Source organism: Centruroides sculpturatus, unplaced genomic scaffold, assembly GCF_000671375.1.
Source record: "Centruroides sculpturatus isolate CEXI.00-Female unplaced genomic scaffold, Cexi_2.0 scaffold2222, whole genome shotgun sequence".
In the NCBI taxonomy this organism is placed as follows: domain Eukaryota; kingdom Metazoa; phylum Arthropoda; class Arachnida; order Scorpiones; family Buthidae; genus Centruroides; species Centruroides sculpturatus.
This window is the reverse complement of record NW_019386640.1, coordinates 1,055-19,051: the sequence shown is the minus strand read 5'-3', so window position 1 is coordinate 19,051 and position 17,997 is coordinate 1,055. Positions and strand designations below refer to the sequence as shown.

Here is a 17,997-nt window from a genome sequence, read left to right as displayed (position 1 = left end):
TTGTAATGAGTACGATACATTTCTTCGTTGATTTTTTTTTCGGGAAAAAACCTTTAGTTGTAAATTTTAAAAACTTAGTGTTAGGCCAAGAACGTGTGATATAAATACTATATATCGATACTACGTATATTTGAGATCAATAAATAAATATGCATAAACCAGGTTTTACGTCGAATACAGTAATACCTCGACTTACGCTACCCCGACTTACGCGATTTTCAAATCTCGTCGATTCGTGTTTTGTTTGAGCGCCATGCAATTTTTGATTACTCACTTACCCGCACTATTGTTCAGCTTACATGTTCGGACGTGTCGCGCGGAATCGACGCATAGCTACAATTTATTTTGTGTTATTTATTTCTGTGTTTGTTATATCTACGGAGACTCGAGAGACTCTACTATGTCATCCATGCGAAGTAGAACTGATTCTTCTGCATTAAACAAAAAAAAAGAAAACTTTATCTTTGGAATGTAAAGTTAACATTATTAACTTCGATATAAAAATGAAACTTTGTGAATTGGCAAAGTTTGATCTACCGGAACCGACGGTCAGAACAATTATAAATGGTAAAGAAAAAATTGTCGAAGCTGTGAAAAATGCTCAATCTTTCAATTCAAGCGTCATTCGTAAACGACACGGTTTTATCGGTGAGATGAAAACAATGTTAAAATTATAGTGTGATAATCAAGTAAATGTAAAAAATTGTATAATAATATACAGTAGAGCCGCGATTATCCGACTCAATTGGGTACTGGGGTTGGTCGGATAATTGAAAAGTCGAATAACCGAAAANAAATTCATATTCCGATGTAATTATTAAACAGTACAAAAGTTAAAAGTTATTAGATGTTGGTAGTTTAATTTGAACACTTACAGTTTAAAAGGTATATATAAACGATTAACACATTAAACGGTACAAATAAGATATAGAAATAACATTGTATCTGCTATCAAAACATTAAAGAAAATTGAAAATGCATTACCAGTCACAGAGTTTTTACATATAAATAAAACAGAACCCATCAGTATGAGTCACCAAAAAAACATCAATTTGCTACTTCCGGCTGGTCGGTCTTCTGTTTTTGCTTAGGCTGATTCCAATCGAATATGCAGTCGTATTCGTAATTAAGTATGCGAAATAAATTGCTAAATAATTGCCTCAGGTACGTATAATTTGGTGTTTCATCAAAGCGGAGATTTCGACAGTAATTCAAGTACGCTGCAAATTCGGTCGGAAATCCATTACAAAGAACTTCTGCTGATATCGACATTTTTCTTTCACTTATTTTTTCATATTTTTGTTTTTTGGTTGCTGCTTTCAAACCTTGCCACGGCAGCCTTCCACGATTAAAATACATTAACATATATCCTATCGACTCCATATCGTCCCTACGACTTTGTTCAATACCCAAGTGAGTATTAATGCTAACATAACTGATACTACCAGTCAAATTTCTATCTTCACGATAAGGTATATGTTGTCCTTTGCGAATATATTGTTTTGCTAAACCAAAATCTATGAGATAAAGCTTATTGAGATGTTTTCCAATTCCAATAACAAAATTATCTGGTTTAATATCTCGATGAATGAAATTCTTATTGTGAACATATTCAATTCGTTCAATCATCTGATCAGCTAGCATTAAGACAGTTTTCATAGTAAAACGTCGTGAACGTAATGTAAAAAGTTTTTCTAAACTTAGTCCAAGAAGATCCATGACTAAAGCATTATAATTTCTTTCTTCTCCATACCATAGTATATCAGGTATACCGATACCACCTTGAAGAATTTCATATACTTTACCTTCGTAGAGTAGTCGTGATTTCTTTACCACTCTTGACTCCAATTTTATAGCTACCTGTTTTTCATCTGTGATGTCGATGCCAAAATAAACTTCTCCGAATGAACCACTTCCTAACTTACATTTGGATTTATACTTTCCACCGACGATGAAGTTTTTTTTTGTTGAACTACTGGCGCTAGCCATTTCGTTATAACGTATATCTAGAGTTCCACTGACTTTTTATAACCTTACAGTAATCTCGGCCACCTTATAAATAGCATGTGCAGCTTATGGAATCACTGTAAACTGCACGTGCAGCTGACGAGGTATCTGTAAACTGCACGTGCAGCTGATGAGGTATCTGTAAACTGCATGTGCAGCTGACAGGGTATCTGTAAACTGCACGTGCAGCTGACCAGATATTTGTAAACTGCACGTGCCCGTTCTAACGTGGTAAGGCTGTTTGAAAGATTTTACCCAGTAGTAGTATTCTATAAAATGAATTGATTTTAGACTAATGTGACTCGAACTTTTTCAAAACACGTATAATTTTTTGGAATAATCCATATAAAATATGCTATAAAAAAAAAATATTGTATGAATATTTACCGAGTGTGAACCATTTGGAGACCAGTTGCTTAAGCATGTTTTCGTCGCAGAGCGGCACATCGGAGTACGAAGCGTGTCACGTGACATTTGTTTGTGCTATTCGATTTGTGGGTCACGTGATGCTCATCTTTTATATATCAATATTTCCCTCCCGAGACAGCCAAATTGTATCTACAACACATAGTTACTGTGGGTAAAATCAGCTGCCCGAGTGCCCCTAGGGATACACTGAAAGCTATACCAGAAGGCTTGGTTTTATTCATTTATCGGAACGCGATACACGGGCAATCTGCCAACGGGAGAATGCTTCCTGAGAGGTGTTTTATGGGAAACCGGCTCCTATTTAGGTGTTACAAACCCGACGAAAACCCGGAAAACTCTCAGTGGCCAGCCTGACCAACCAGTGAGGCTCAAACCCACGATCGACTACCAGTGTTTGACGGTTTTATCCGCACGACCACGAACAGGCATAAAGTCACATAAGCATTCTCCGATTTGCATTAGTTGGCAATCTCAAATAAGTAGCAACGGACTGCTCGGCATCAACAACGCTTCGATTTTTAAGTTCCGACGTCGGCCGAGTTCTCGTCCTCGAGCCCGGACAATGCCAAAAAGCGACCCAAGCTCTGGTACCGACACAATAAAAATTCAACGCAGGATCCGGTCCCAAAAATTCACATTTGCCGTAAACTCGAAGGATATTATAGTAAGAACTTAAGAGTTCTACTATATTATACTATGCAATTAATATTTAAACGATAAATAATATTATTTACTTATATATATTTGCTGTGTGCACACTATAAATATAATTAAATTTGCAATTACTGGCTTCAATTATTCAATATAAATATCAATGCACGTGGACGAAGGAAAAAAGCACTTTAAATGTGTATTTATAGCGTTATTTATAAATATTTACGAAGAGAAAGTGAAATTTATTTTAAATAAACAAAGATTAAAGCTACAAACCGGAAAAATAAATTTTTTCAATTTATAGAAAATACGAATAAGTAATTAAAGCCGCTTCGTCTAGAACAGTTCTTTTAACTTATTTCTATAAAAATTCGCATTAAAAATAAACGTGCGCATATAAATAACGATTTTCTGGACTATCATCTACCCCCTACTACCCTTCGCTTCGGAAATCCATCTACGAAAAGACAGGACCGCACTTAATTTTATGTCGCCTATATAATGTTTTTAATTCGTTATTAAGTATTTTTTAAAACTTTTAAAATTTTTGATAAATCTAATATGTCAAATTTTATTTCTCTTTTTAAATTCTTCTTTAATTCGTTCGTTTAAACCAGTGTTTCTCAACGGGGGCGATATCGCCCCCATGTGGGCGTTTTTCCATGTTGAGTGGGCGATTAGTAACAATTTATATTTTGGGGGGCGACAAACAATTTTCTGGGCGATATAGTAAAACATTATATTAAGAATAATGAGATATTTTATTCGTTATATCGTACAATAATTAAACAAATAACATTATAATAGTCACTAGTCTATTCGATGCAGTACGAATTTGGCCTTAGCCTTGGCCCTCGACATCGGAATTTTAAAGTAAAGGGGGCGATACTACGTAATGGTTTTATTGAAGGGGGCAATACTACGTTGAAGGGGGCGACGATTCGTTAGAGGTTGAGAATCACTGGTTTAAACGATTAAATTTTGTACGTTATTTAGTTTTTTATATGTAAATTATATTATTTAATACGTTCGATATAAATTCATTTAATATACGCAAGTAAGTTAAAATAAATCGGGTAATTCTTTTTTTTAAATTATTTCGGTAAACAGTAAAATTTTATTTAAATTGGATAATGATGGATGTTCGTTATGACGTCAGTGGCAGCCTATATCTGTAACGGTATGCCTAGAATTGCCACTAGGGGCGCCCCTAGCTATTATTTAAATTAACAATAAATTTAGTTTTTTGCGTAACAATATTAAAATAACAATAAATGCAATATTTTTGCGTTTTTAACTGCGTTTTAGTCGAGTATGCCACGAGAATGCACATTAAGAAGAGATTTTTTAAAATTCCTCCCACGAGAGAGAGGGTTAATGATTACCCTGAAGAACTTGGATTNTTTAACAAAAAACCATAGAAACTATTTTCATAAAATCCTTTTATTAAATATTTAACAAAGTATTCATGAATATGAATTTGAAATAAGCACAAAAATTGAGTATGATGGTATATTAATATTAAAATTAACCAACCATAGAAATAGTACATTTTGAAAGAAAATAGAACATTTTTTCAAGGAGCTTCAGTAGGTTTTGAAATTTCATTGTGGCAACGCTGCAACGAGCATTGTTTGCTGGGACTCCGACAAGATATGACAGAAGAAAAATTACAATATAATATAATTTTAAATTATATTATTTTTTAGTTTTTTTTTAAGATAATGAGCAAGAAAAGAGAATGCAAGTTCAACGATGATCAAAGAAGTGAATTTCCGTTTATTAAGAAAACACAAAAGCGATCACATCGTAAACTGTGAGAAATGTAAATGTGAATTTTCTATTTCGCACGGCGGGAAGAATGATATTTCAAAGCATTTGGAGACACAGAAACATAAAAGGCATTTAAATATTGCTGCATCTTCCTCAAAAATACAGGACTTTTTTTCGAAAAACAACTTATGGAGACGAAAAAAAGCAATTAGCATTGGCAAAAAGACTTATGTCTTATAATGTTATTAAACGTATAACTGCAGAATAATAAACAAATCTGGTACTTCGGCAAATATTCGGCACGCTCCAACTCGGAGAATACTGCAGTAGAATCTTCACCTTCATGCTATTGAAATAACGAAATAAAATATATTGAGAGAATATGTTTATTTTCTAAATTTACCGTAAACTTAAAATGCGCAACAATTAGGAACGAATAAAGTTTGATATTTTTTAGTTTATTATTTAGAATCTCTACTTCCCAGAATTATCTGAGGGTATTGTAATAGAAAACAACAAATATTAACCACCTTCCTTTACTCGTCTCTATTCCCGATAAAGATATAGCGAGAGGAGAAAAAATAACCATTAAACGACGCTAAATAACTAACTCATCAATCGAACTATAACGGAGTGCTCTTTCTTCCTGCTTCTCTTGCAATTATTATTATACAAGTGACCTTTCAGTGAATGAACTTGCAGATTATCTGGTGTCTATGCTATTAATATTTACTGACTATTTACTATTTACTTCTAGAAGAACATCTTGAAATAAATACTACATTTAAAAAGAAAACTTTCTTAAAGAAAATCATAACCGATAAAATTCTCCAGAAAGTTAAACGAATAAATTCTTATTTTAAGAATTAAAAAAGAAATTACTTTAAGAACAACGATTTAACATAGATTTAGGAATAAAAATTTGTTTAAACAAACAAGAATCGAAATTCATAAAGAAGAATCAAGCCATTATGACAGTCTTTTAGTAATACCAACCTTCCGGTAGATTTTTGGAAAAATATTAAAACATTGCCTTATAATATAACTAAATAAAAGGATGAGATTAAAATAAAATTATTGATGGTTAACGCAAATCTACAAAAAACCAGGAAATTATAACCGAAACTTTTGCAAAACATCTTAACTGTGCGTGAATCAATCTTTAAAGCTAAATTCGTCTAAGAGAATAGTACATTCTTTAGTGCTGGGAGAAACAACTGCAAATGAAATCTATTACACTGTAATAAACTTAAAAACTCGTACTCCTGACAGATAATTCAAATATGGACATAATCAAAGAAATTGCAGATATCATCGCCACACCTTCATCTTGTCTTATAAACTAGTCCTTCGAAAGAGAAACATTTCCTAATAAATTAAATTATAATATGGTTATACCGATACATAAGAATAAAAAATTTAAAAACGACAAAAAAAATATTACTGTCCGATTATTATCATCCTCGTGCTGGTAAAAATTATAGAGAAAATCTTCTATAAAAATCTCATGCTGATAAGCAAAGTTTTCCTCTGTTATACAATTGCAAATAAAAAGCTCGAAACATGTCTTGATAATTCTAAGCATTCGTACGACCAGTTTTATTTATTCACTGTAAAAAAGCTACCTTAATTAATCATACATTCATTTTCAGTCGCAGCAAGAGACGATATAGCGTGCCGACTCCCGTCGGAACATCGCCCCATTCAGCGCAACGAGGGTCGATATTAAAGCCCCGAAACCCGTAGCGATAGTACTCTATTTAAACTATAAAGTAAAATAAAATGAAGCACATTACTAATTGTATTCTGATCTTTCTGGAATTTGTGAATTTTGTAGCAACTTCGTTCACATTTTTCTCTCGTCCTTTTGGAAATTCTCGGAAATTTGTTTTCATTCGAATTTTTCGAATTCATCAATTTTATTGTGGGTTTTCGTTTTCTTTCTTTATTTCTTCTTATTTTTTATTGTAAACTTTTCGAAAAACATAGAATTGAATGTTTTTAATTAATGGAAACTTTGAAGAACGATTCGACCAGCACGAGTTCAACAATGATTTAATTTCATTGTTGATCTGTTAACAATTGTTTAAATATCGCATTGTTGTAGTGACGTCGATCGGCGTTTAGTCTTATAATTCGTACAAAATTTAAACATACCAGTGCCAAGATCCAATCCTGGGTCCTCTGTAGTTTTAATCCATTCCTCTATGAGCCTTAATGCAGCTCTCACAGAACCTCTTTAAAATTCATATTTTANGTTTAAATATCGCATTGTTGTAGTGACGTCGATCGGCGTTTAGTCTTATAATTCGTACAAAATTTATATTTTTGAAAAATAAAATATAATATTTTATATATGGAAGTGTATATGGCACGGATAATTTTATAAAGATCGGTGTTTATTGTTAATAGGTATCCGGATTGTGTCGGACGTATTGTATAGCTTACCGTGAAAGCGAAATATTAAAATTATAAAGTGGCCATCAAAATATTGAAAATACAGCAATTTGATTGTTCTTTTAAATGAATATACAATATCAGATATATTTTTGATGGAATAAAAACTTTTCCGTTTTCATTTTTTGAGTAATCCGAAATAAATCTGAATTTTGAATTCCATTAGTTTTAATTTTCTGCGTAAAATATATATAAATCCTGGGCTCTCAGGCCTAATACAGGACGTATGGCATTAGTTTTATTCTTAATTATAAGCTGTTTTTAAAGTTTTCATGTTTCCTTGTGAGGACCCGAAAACACTCGGAACAACGCGAAGTTATAAAGGAATTTTACAAAGTGATTACGTAAGATTGTTTTTGGTATAAAGACGTGGAAATATCGTGTCCACATAAATAAATGTTCGATATAACGAGAAAAAAAGCGTGTAGTTCTGGTATTTAACTCTCAATAACGCCCCGAGGCAATCTACCTCCGACCAGACTTCAGGAGATTATCGCCTGCGGACTGGCACGTTCCGCGAAGAGGATCCATGAAATTTTATTTTTCCCAACAACGGAAGATCTTTGATAGTGTAAGCATTCTTTTGTAACAATAAATCGTGGCCATAATTATGTAACTGTGAAGTTTGTCTCCGGATAATTCGCTCCCACATACGATCCGGAACTACTCTGTCATTCTGACATTTTAGCGCGAATCGGGAATTTTACATCATCGTTACAATACATGTAAAACTGATAGGCGAATGGCCGAGTTGTTATTATGGATGCTCGCCGCTCGGGCTGCCCCGAAATCGAATCCGGATTGTAGAAAAACATCGGGAATTATTCGGGCTGGTCCATTCTGGATATGTCGTTTTCCGTTCTTCACGTAACATATTGAATGTTCAATGGACAACCGTTAAAACACACAAAGCTATAAATTTCATAGCGGTATCAAAGTTATTTTCAAAATTTATTAATGAATGATATNCAGAAGAACACCATTGTCAGCCCATCCTACCAAAGTTTCATAAATCTTATCCTTAGCCAGCGGCCCAGTATCTTCATAGACAAATCAAAGTATTTTACTTGCAACTCTGCGGCTTTCCCACCTTAGATTCCAACAACAATTTTTAATTTATCATCCTACAAATTTAACAGATGCCTTTTTACTGGAGTGGCTACATAAAAACTTTACCATTTTGTAGGTCCCGTCCTTCATCTGGTTTAACTGATTTCATACTGCCCTATTCATTACTGAAGAAATTCATTTATATGTAAACAAATGTTTGCAGTGATACTAAACTGCACTTATACATTTTTAAACTAAGCAATAACTTGGCCCATTTAGAAATCAATCCATTCTGTCATTTAACTTTCCTTGACATAATGAAAATTAATAATTATTAATTGTAATTTCAGACTAATTGTATTAGGCTTTGTTGTGATACTTTGTCAACTTCATATCATATGTTTCAAGCATCAAATGCATGGGATTGGTTCGAAGTGGATGGTTTGAATTCATCCATCTCTGTAGTGTTGTTTGCACTCAATATTGTTTTTTGAAAACATGTATTTCTCCATGAAAAAGTATGATTTGTGTTGTTCACAAAATACTTGTAAAATCTTTAGTTATTTAATCTTTTACTAAAATCTGTGTTGCTGTATTGATCCTATGGATTAAGAAAAAAACGTTGTCTCTTTGTTTGCCTTTCATAGGTGATGAGCTCATTTATTCACGAGTAAAACAGCAGCTGTGACTGGTGTTTTACTCATGCTCATTTATTCCAAAGCTGTGACTCGTGAATAAATGAGTGTTGGTGGAAACACTCATACTGTATACAAATACAACATGGCCCAGATACACAGTGATATAGACTGCTACAACTTTCGCTACACAGATGTTTTTGTCTCGTACCAGCAGAACATCCAGCTCAGCAGTGAAGATTTACATTTCAAAGTGATGCCCATCCTGGGTATCACCTTGACATGTAGCCTACACCATCATACATCCTTTTTTCTACTGGATTTGAAATTTCTATTTTTCTTTTCAGATGAACAAAACTTTCACTGGGAGACAAAAATACAACCAGGTCAGCTTAATGAAAGACACTCACCCAACTCACTGCTGGGAAATGAGAGTGCTGACATAAGTAAATGATCACTTTGTTTTTAGTTTTCAATTAGCATCCATTTCCCCCACATACTTGGCTGAATAATATAGTTTCAATCTTTCACTGCTGCAGCACCAACTTTCACGAATGATGCTTGCAAGGTTCTCGCAAGCAATCCAACAATCATTGCTGATCTTTGAAACTGTTCAATATTAACCAATTGTCAATATCCACAGGCATACCCATACAAGTATCATCTCTGTCCAGTAATTAGTAAGCAGTTGGCCNTTATTTAGAACGTGGAACAAATTCAAATTTGTACCTCTGATATCGTTCCAGAAAATGTTTCGGTTTAAAATTTTTTGAGTTTATCAATGGCTTTCTTCATTAATCACAATCATAGCTTCGGGTCAATGGATTGTTTATCACAAGTTATCAAAATATTATTGAACAAAAAATTTGCCTGTGCTAGAACAAAATCCGAGGCAATTGTGTGTAATGTGCTTTCCTCATATACATTGTCAAAATTTAGAAAAAAAAAAGAAAAAACAAATTTTATTTTCATATATTCTGTCACATCTAATCAATAAAGATAGAAAAATATTTCCAACCGTTATTGTATTTTTTGATTCGGAAACAGAAATAAAAATTAGAATTTTAGATTTTGAATTGAATATCATAGTCCGGCGAAGTACACAGTCCCGGTTTGTACACAATCAAGCAACTGTTTTTCAAAATGCTGTAAAATTTATTGAAGATGACAAACTTTCGGTAATCGAAGTAGCAAAACGAAATTTAAAATTTCAGTGTTAAGAGCGGTTAAAAAATAATTTTCTTCCATTAATATATATATATATTCGAACTGCATGAAAATTTCTATTTAAATTGGTGTTCTATCTAGCCACACCATTTATTTCAAGAATAGAAAACTGTTGTATTTATTTTCACCTGAGGATGGTAACTGTATGTTACCGAAAGTGCTTGTGAACTTTTTTAATATTTTAACAATTCACCGTGGTAACGCCACAACATGTAAGTGTAATTTTTTATATGATTCTAATGTTATATTTTATTTTTGTAAATATTATACAAAACAAATGGATAAATCATGTGATTTTTTTAAATTAAAAATTGCAGCTTGGCATTGTAACAGCCACAATAAATAAGTGCTCATTGTTATTGTTTTATACGCAAAGCTACAAAGCAGTTATAGAAAAGATATTGCAGAAATCAATAAAACTACAGTAGAACCTCAAATGAGGTTTTGCATTATCTAAGTCAAACCTGTATTGAGTACACTATTTTTCTTATAATCAGCTTTGCAATAAAATCTTTGCAATGAATGCATCAAGCTTGTAAATAATGTATTTCTTTTAACCTTGACTGGACTGAGTGACTAACTGATGCTGAGGTGCTTTTATTTAAAAATATTTCTGTCCTGTGAATACTAAATAGGTTTTTTCCCCATGCCCATTGTGGATTTAGCCAGACCTGCAATGGAGCAGGCTGTGAATGGGTGAGGGATGGAATGATGTCCTATGTATCTGGGACTGACCATCCATGAAAAATGATGTTGAAATGACTTGGAATATTGTGGCAAAGAAAAAAGATCCATTATGAAGAAAAACTATAAAGAACATTTTAAAGAAAGTTTAAAATGATAACATGTATTACAAAATGATTTGTTTCAGTTACCTTTTACTGTTTAACTTCAATATGAGACAATCCATTCATATTAAAATGTAATGTAATAATACACATTTTCATTCTTAAAACTATTGTACATATTTGTATAATAAATGATGTAAAAAATGTTCTTATGTATGATTAAGTTCACTAAGGTTTAAAAAAAAATGACTTAAAAAGTGATACCATATATATCTTTATTTGTAATTTTAAATCTAAATTGTTTGTCTGTTTTATCTAAGTTTTCAGTTATCTGAGGTAATGTGAACCTTGGATAATTTAGGGTTTTACTGTCTTTAATCATAAGGCAATAACTTTTGATCAAATATCAAATAAATATTTCTTTGTGAAATCTTGTTGTTATCATTGAGATCATATTATGTTTATGGCATTATGACAAAAATGCATTTCTGTAATATTTATTTATTTTATGGAAAGTGTTATATAGCTTTAATATGTACAGTACCTAGTAATTTTAAATTACCTATTCCATTTAACATTGATGTCATTCTTAGCATGAAAATTTGACACAATTGTACTCAATATACAAGTAGGAACATATTTACATGTCTAACAATCTCCACTTTTTGGAACAGTATATGAAATAATAGTGTAATATATGATTATAAAATTGGAAACAATCGAATGTTAAATATATTTAGTAAAGATTAACAAATAAAGATTATTTTGCTATTTTCTTTACCGAGAAACATTTTGTACTTTTTACATATTGATGTCTTAATTAAAAAGTTGATGCAATCAATATTTTTATGTTCTATGAATTGCTTAAGAAGATAACAATGTATTATCATCAATTTTATAAATTGTATATCAAGCTCAGCTTCCTTTTAAAACACTTAATAAAACATTTAACACCTTATAGTGCTGAGAATATTTATTAAATCACTTAATAAGTGATAGTCACTTAATAGTGATTTAATAAATATTCTCGGTTCTATAAGGTGTTAAATGTTTTATTAAGTATCAATTTTATATTTATAAAATAAAATATAACTTACTGTTTGAAATGCTGATTATTGATACCCTAAAAATTACTTACAAATAACATTAAATTAATGTCTTAGTTAAAATGGCTTTTATTTAATTGACATTTCTCAAAAAATTTGTATATTATATTTATTCATTAATTGTTACATCTGCAATAGATTCTTATTTTGTTCAGAGTTCAAATGAGAACTTTATACAAATATACATGGGGAAAAAATATATTGATAATGATTTTGTGACATAAACATTTTCTAATTTATAAAAAAAAATCAGCATATTTCAATCTATACAGTGGTGCAAAAAATGATTCAACATTTGATTTATTACTAAATATTCTATCACACTATGAATAAAGTTTTTTGTTATGGTAATATTTACACTAGATCGTGGAGATTAATTTCTACTCTTCCTGAATTTATTAGTGTAATGTTCACTAGCATACTAATATAATGTTCTTGAGCATGTGCTAGTTTATAAACCATGGCAGACAAAGGAAAATTGACTGTAGAAGAACAACACAAAAACAGTATTATTTTTTAATGAAATAAGTGTCATGGATAGTAGAGGCAATTTCAAACCTGCACTTTCCTGTAATACAAAATAATACAAACTTTATAAACAGTTTAATGATTATGGTCCAGTATTGGATATAAAATATAATCACCTGTATCTGTGTGTACACTGAAGAATATTGATGCTATCAGAGTGGTGCTACAAACGAGTCCCAGTAAATCAGAGCTGGGAAGTTTGCAGTTTTTTCCCTGACTTTTACTCTGGAGTTGATATTTTCCACTTGCCAATTCTGACACTGACTCCTTAGTATTTATTTATATTATCTACCATTTCATCACTGACATGTAATTCTTTAGACTAATTTACTAAATAGCTATACACTGGTGGTCTAATGATGATTAGAAGATTGCAGCTATGATTTTTTTTACACTATTCAAAAGATTAAAAAATTAAAAAAAAATTGCAATATGATAAAAAGGCACAAAAGCTCATTAGAAAGTAAAGATACTAAATGAAAACTATCTATTTATACTGTTTTTAAAATCAGCATTAGTCAACAGATTTTTTCCTAACTAATCACAACAAAAAATTAAAATATTGGAAAGAATTAATTTTCAAATTCAAGTTCACATATGTTTGACTGGCAAATTCAACTACAGTATAATCGAAAACATAATTTCAATTTTCAAATGTTAAATGAGCGGGAATCCAAGAAAATCTGTTAGAAATGGTTTAACTTCAATAACTTAAGTTAAATAAGAAATAAATGCAATTTGTTGACACTTCCAAAGTTCATTAGCATTGGGTCATGAGATTGATTAACTTCTTTATATTCATATGATTCTTTTAAACTTCTATACTTAAAATTATGAAATATAGAATCAGTTAAGGAGTCAATCAGCACATTTTTTGCTAACACTGACACTAACTCCCCAATAAATCAACAAGGAAGGCTGCAGCAGAATTAGGGATATCCAGAATTAGGGATAGTACAATGAATATTGAAAAGTGTCTTAAAGTTGTATTCATACAAAACTTTTGTATTGCCTAAACTTACATTTCAAAACAAAGATTAAAGAAAGGCATTTATTGAGTGGACTCAGAATAATGAGGTAATGATAAGTAAAGTTTGATTTTCTGATGAAGCACATTTTCACTTGGATGATGTGGTTAATAAACAAAATGTCTGATTTTGTTCATTCAGGTTTGTAAAAAGAGAACTAAGGATATGTGCCATCAAGTGAACAACAATTTGTGTTGAAGTTGTTGCATGTAATGGTCTTTCTTTTTATAGTTTATTTAAATTGCAATAGCAGAAAGTAAAGATTTTATTAATAAAACAAATGTTGAATTATTTTATGCACACCCTATATAATAGCTAATTCTGATAATTAAGAACTTATAAACTTTTTGATAGAAAATTATTTTAAAAATTTGAATCACAAATATTGCTGGAATGAGTAGAATAGATAAGGATGAGCAGATTTACAGGGTATGTAGGGTGCAGGTGTTCCACATTTCTGGGATTTCCTTGAGCAAAGCTAGGTATCTCAGGTAATAAAACATTTTGCAAGACATATTTCCTTCCTATACCCCCTGATTTCTGGATCTACTGTTGGCTAAAGATATAATTTAATAAAACAAAATCCTGAATATTTTTTACACAGAAGCAGATGCTTTTAAATATATATTTTCAATAAGCATAAAATTTTGAAAAAAGAAAAAAAATATTAAAAAACATGCATTTAAAGAACTTTTAAGATATTTTCAAACAAATAACTTTTAATTTTTAGAGAGATTTTTAAATTTCGTCTTATTTCCTCAATTATAAGATGCACGTTTTTACTTAGAAATGATATCTTAGAATTGATGGTGACCTTAACATTCAGAGCCCAAAATTACGATTAGAAGTTTTGTGAGAAGACCACATGCACTGTTTTCTTATACATCAATATATGTTTCAATCTATATTACTCAACAGTCACATCAGTACAAATGAGCTTTCCTGGTAATGAATAATTAATTTAAATTGCTTTTTAACATTTAAAATGCCAACAAGACAGCATTGTGATACATCATTAAAAGAAAACTTTTTGCTTATTCAGAAGTGCATAAAAATAGTTGTCAAATATTGCATATTTTATAGCATTTACTGTATATTGTTTTTATTACTTACTGTTACTTGACAAAACTCATATAATAAAATTATTTATAAACTAACTTCCTTGAAAAAAAACTCAAAATTTGAGTTCAAACTTGTGGTACTTTTTAGAATTGGTGTGTTATAGTTCGATGGCTAGTTTCAGTTTTGCTAATTATAGTATGTGTGTGCCTGATCATAATTTTATGTATTGGGTGCTTAAAAATTTGAAGTCTTAACAGAATATGAATTTTAATATTAAACGATTTCATTTTGAAAATTTCAAAAATATATCAGTTTGCAAAAGTTATTTCAAAAAGTAAAAAGAACCCTTTAATAACATCATTACATGAATTTCTGATTACTTTTATCTTATCTTATATCAGGATGTTTCAAAAACATATGGACAAACTGAGGAGTTACAGAGAACACCAAAATACTTTCTATTAACCCGTATTCGCAAGTGAGCCGTTTTTGGTATACTTGAATAAATATTTGAATTTACAGCAGGTAGTGTAAATGGGAGACCATTTACTTCAATACAGAGATTATATCGTCGTGGATTCACAGATCCTATGGATTATTCCTGGAATAGTTTGCACATATGCGCAAATGGCCACGACTCTTGCCAGATATTCCTCTCCAAATACGGGAGTCTCGTAGACCAGAGACTTTACACAACCCCAAAGGAAAAAATCGAGGGGATTAAGATCGGGAGATCGCAAAGACCAAGCGACAGAACTGTTTCTTCCAATCCATCTGTTCGGAAAACGCTGATCCAAATACTGGCGCACATTCGAACTGAAGGCTGGAGGTGCCCAGTCATGTTGGAACATGTCTGGTCTAATATTCAAAGGCACATTTTTGAAAAGTTCGGGCAAAATATTTTGCAATAACTGGAGACAAAGATGACGTACTCGTTTGTGTTCCTAAAGTTCTCGCTCACAATACGAGCTCAAACGTTGATAGAAAATAGAAAATTTTTGCTGGCGTCTCCCTAAAGGCGATATAGAATAGATGTTTTTATTGTTTTTTTTATCACAACATAACGAGAAAAGCAAGAGAAAAAAAATGTTGGAATTCTCACTGGCCGCCAGTGCGCGATGGCTCGAAATTAAGACTATTCCTAAAACGACTCATTTGCGGACATGGATTTATTAACAAAAAGTGATTGTTTTGGTGTGTCTATAATTTCCCAAAGTTTGTCGATGTATTTGTCGCACTCTTCATGTTATTCATTTGTTTTAAATCCAAATATCAGAGTTGCTCATTTTTATACAGTAAATACAACAACTAAGCTACTGGTTGAATGTAAAATATACAAAATGGTGACAAGTCTTCTAGCAGATTATTTCGAAGACGAATAACATAATCAATGTGTACTAAATCAAGCATGCGAAAACGATGATGCCACAGTGTCTCTTCCCTTGAGGTCGTGGGGAACAGCTATTTCCGTTCATAATGGAAACAGAGAATTGATGTCAATTCAAACTTGTATGGAACGACAAAATATATTATTTCGGCGTTTCTTTCATTCTGAAATATCAAACCAGAGCCGGAAATAGGCTGTAAAATTGCCCCTATATGCATCACTGCATAATATGGATGCAATTCGGGAGGAACTAAATGTGTCATTTGTACAACAATATACAATATGTACTGTACAGTACATATTGTATTTTTGACGGCTGGATGGCCGAGTGCTTAAGGTAGTAGCGTACTGCTCTGGGAGACGTGGAAGCGAAACCAGANTAAAGAGACAACGTATTTTTCGTTTGTGACCACTAACTGTGAAAACTACTGAACCAATCGTTACCAAATTTTAACTGTAGCATTTTTATGATACCCAGAATGTTTACCACTAATCAAACCTGCAGATTTTTTATTAATTAAATAAAACTACAATGGCTTTTTCATCTATGGTTAAGGCTTTTATGTTTAACAGATGGCGCTACGAGTATGACGCCCTAAGTTTGCTTTTCTGTGAGGCATTACGCTTTTATGTGAAAATGAACTAAAGCAGATCATCTTCTATCTATATATATAAATAAAAATGTAATGTTCGTTTGTTCCTACCAATTCCTTTGCAATTTTCACACAACGCTGCATTCGAATACGCACGTGTTTTTATATAATATACATGTCGAAATTCCCCCCACTGGGGGGAGATGAACATGATTAAGGCTTACCGTAAAAAACTTTGCTTCTATTTCTACTATTTTAAATGCGGTTTTTTACGTTTTTGATTGCGTTTTAATAGGGTATGTCAACAGAATATACACTAAAAAAGGATTTTTCAATATTCCCCCCGTGAGGGAGAGGGACAGGAGTAAGGATTACCTTGAAGAACTTGGCTTTCATTATAGTATATTAGATGCGGGTTTTCGCGTTTTTGATTGCGTTTTAATAGGGTACGCCAAGAGAACGTACACTAAGAAGAAATTTTTCGAAAAATTCCCCCCCTCCCACACGGAAGAAGTGTTATACATTTATAATAGATATATTTTGAGCTACAACAACGCGTGGCAGGGTCTGCTAGTAAAGAATAAACGAACATCATCTTATTTTATAAGTGCTGTGTCACTTATGAGATAACACTTAAAATACTTAAGCATAAGAAGCACAGCAACTGTGATAAAAATATATAAATAAAGCTTGAAATTAATAGAATATGTAAAAGTTCACGTCACACCTTACACCTTGTGACGGCACAGCAGTGTGCCGCAGCACAACGTTTGCGGAACACTGTTCAAACACTGTACGACTCACAGTGGGACCAAATACCAAAAAGCTGGCCAAAAGTCGAAAAACAGAGTTTAAGTTCCGGTAATTTCTAGTCGTGGGTTCGGTTGGATAAGAGTCCAAAGGTCGAATTCTAGACTTTAGCGCCCCCTATCCCTTATACCTGCTATTGTAGTGTAGTTGAAAGGGGACCCTCAATCGAGCTAGACGCGTCATGCAGTAAGCAAAGATTTCTACGCTATATTCAAGAGGGTGCCAAATCTCTAAAAATCAATCGAATTTAAATTTAAAAAATGGAATTTGCAGCTGCAAGTAAGTAGAATATCATAATGTAACACAAAATTGATAATAATACTTTATGTGATAACAGTAAACGAATGATTTGTACGAAAATGAACGGAAGATTACAACAGAAAATTTTAAACATGTAGAGAAAAGTTCATAAATTCTGTAGAGTTCTGCGACTGGACCGATCGCATGTTGTAGATCGAACTAT

The 17,997-nt window shown here is 32.0% G+C and overlaps 1 protein-coding gene across 1 annotated transcript; it reads right to left on the bottom strand.

Annotated features, from left to right (window-relative positions):
- Positions 1–1,047: 1,047 nt before the first annotated feature.
- Positions 1,048–2,027, bottom strand: LOC111615465 (casein kinase I-like). Its single transcript, XM_023356872.1, has one exon. The coding sequence runs from the start codon at positions 1,987–1,989 to the stop codon at positions 1,048–1,050; it is 942 nt and encodes a 313-aa protein (XP_023212640.1). The 5' UTR covers positions 1,990–2,027.
- Positions 2,028–17,997: the final 15,970 nt, after the last annotated feature.